Source organism: Aptenodytes forsteri, unplaced genomic scaffold (genome assembly GCF_000699145.1).
Source record: "Aptenodytes forsteri isolate BGI_AS27 unplaced genomic scaffold, ASM69914v1 Scaffold55, whole genome shotgun sequence".
Taxonomy (NCBI): domain Eukaryota; kingdom Metazoa; phylum Chordata; class Aves; order Sphenisciformes; family Spheniscidae; genus Aptenodytes; species Aptenodytes forsteri.
In genome coordinates, this window is record NW_008796063.1 from 6351130 (window position 1) to 6352768 (window position 1639).

Consider the following 1639-nt stretch of genomic DNA (forward strand, 5'->3'; position numbering starts at 1 on the left):
CGCCCCACGCCCCCCATCCCCAGCCGTGCTGGAGGGGGGCCGCACGGCAGCAGGTGACAGTCCCCACCGCCTCCTCCATGGCAGCATCCTGGCCTCAAGGGCCAGAGCATCGAGCATCTCCTGGACGGGTGGTCTCAGCAAAGTGGGGGTGACCCCATGGCCTCCTGCTCACAGCCACTGCAGGGAGAAACCCTGGCTGAGGCTGAGGCCAAGGTCACTCACGGTGAGAACCTGCGGGAGGAGAGGAGACATTTTGGGGTACAGCCTCGGCGGGGGGGGGATGCAGAGCATCCTTTTCCCCACCCAGCTTGGCTGAGCTCCACTCCCCCTGAACCCCGACATGGCGGGAGAGCAACCCCGGAGTCCTCACCCACCTCCTCGGCCACCAACCCTGTGACAAGGGCTGGGGGAGGAGGGATGGAGACCCCCAGGATGGGGACCCCCAGGACAGGGCACCCTGAGATGGGGCTGTACCTGGTTGTCCAGGTAGGAGAAGGGCTTCTCCTGGCCATTTAGGAGGACCTTGCTGGGTGGTTCCCGCACCCCAAAGATGCTCAGTGTGCCAATGGTGACCTCGGTGGCCTCGGTGCTGGTGTGGAGGACAGTGGAGGTGAAGATGTTCTGCAGGAGGGGACAGCATGAGCTCAAGGTGGCCAGGTGCCATGGGACCCCCCACCCCTGCCCTCCCCACCGCATCCCACCTGTGTGACGTTGAACACCAGGTAGGAGTAGCTGCCCCGCTCGAAGGTGTCCAGGCTCTCGCCGTCATCCCAGAAGAGGTCCCCCCAGGCGGTGGCACTCGAGGACAAGGCCACGATGAGGCGCAAGGGGTTCCCTCGGGTCGCCTCGCTGGTGGTCCCCGGTTTCTGGGGTTCAAAGACATGGGTGCTGTAGGGCTGCGAGCACCCGGGACAGGGCTCTGGGAGCTGAGGTGCTGGTGGGGACACACACACTGTGGATAGCCCCAGGAGAGGTGCTCACCTGGGTGGGCAGGATGGCACCCTCCCGGACATGCAGGTTGAGGTGCTCAAGGGGAGCTGACATCTTCAGCATCTCCCCGCTGCTGTTCACCGAGGAGCCCTGGGCAGGCGGTGGGAGACACGGGTGTGAGGGGGTTGGGGACATGGCGGGGGGCTCGGGCAGGGGGCCAGGGAGCAGCCATCCCCACCCATTCCTCCATCGGGGCTTGCTGGGCTCAGCCACGGCTTCCCACCCACAGCCCCAAGACGGTTGAGTGAGGACCATCCAGCCCACAGCTGAGTGCCGCGGTGCTCCTCACCGTGTAGAAGTCGTACCACACGCCTCGGGGGACGTAGCCCGTGACCGACTCCACCCCGGGCTCCAGCACTGGCGTCACCAGCAGGCTCCGGCCCCACAGGAACTGCCTGTCCAGCCCCAAGGTGGCCACATCCCAGGGGAACCTGCGGTGGGACAGAGACGCTGCTCGGATCGGCCGCTTCTCTGTGATCCAGCCTAAGCATCTCCCCAGCTCCCGGCAGGGATGCTCTTACTCAAAGAACAAGGGCCGGGCGACGGTGTCCCCTTGCAGGTGGGCACGGTGGAACAGGGTGTAGAGGAAGGGCAGGAGGGAGTAGCGGGTCAGCAGCACGTTCTTCATGGCTGTCCTCGCTGCGGGGCT

The 1639-nt window shown here is 65.8% G+C and overlaps 1 protein-coding gene across 1 annotated transcript in view; it reads right to left on the reverse strand.

The window, feature by feature from the left end:
* Positions 1-17: 17 nt before the first annotated feature.
* The window catches only part of LOC103904859 (lysosomal alpha-glucosidase), a 10464-nt gene continuing 8842 nt past the window's right edge, over positions 18-1639 (reverse strand). Inside the window, exons 15-20 of the mRNA XM_019474005.1 lie at positions 1512-1639; positions 1280-1421; positions 982-1080; positions 702-866; positions 475-621; positions 18-231 (exon numbers count right to left, since the gene is read on the reverse strand). The exon at positions 1512-1639 is cut by the window's right edge and continues 13 nt beyond it. Of these exons, the coding sequence (XP_019329550.1) occupies positions 169-231; positions 475-621; positions 702-866; positions 982-1080; positions 1280-1421; positions 1512-1639 (744 nt within the window). The 3' untranslated portion in view covers positions 18-168. The remainder of the gene's footprint in view (positions 232-474; positions 622-701; positions 867-981; positions 1081-1279; positions 1422-1511) is intronic.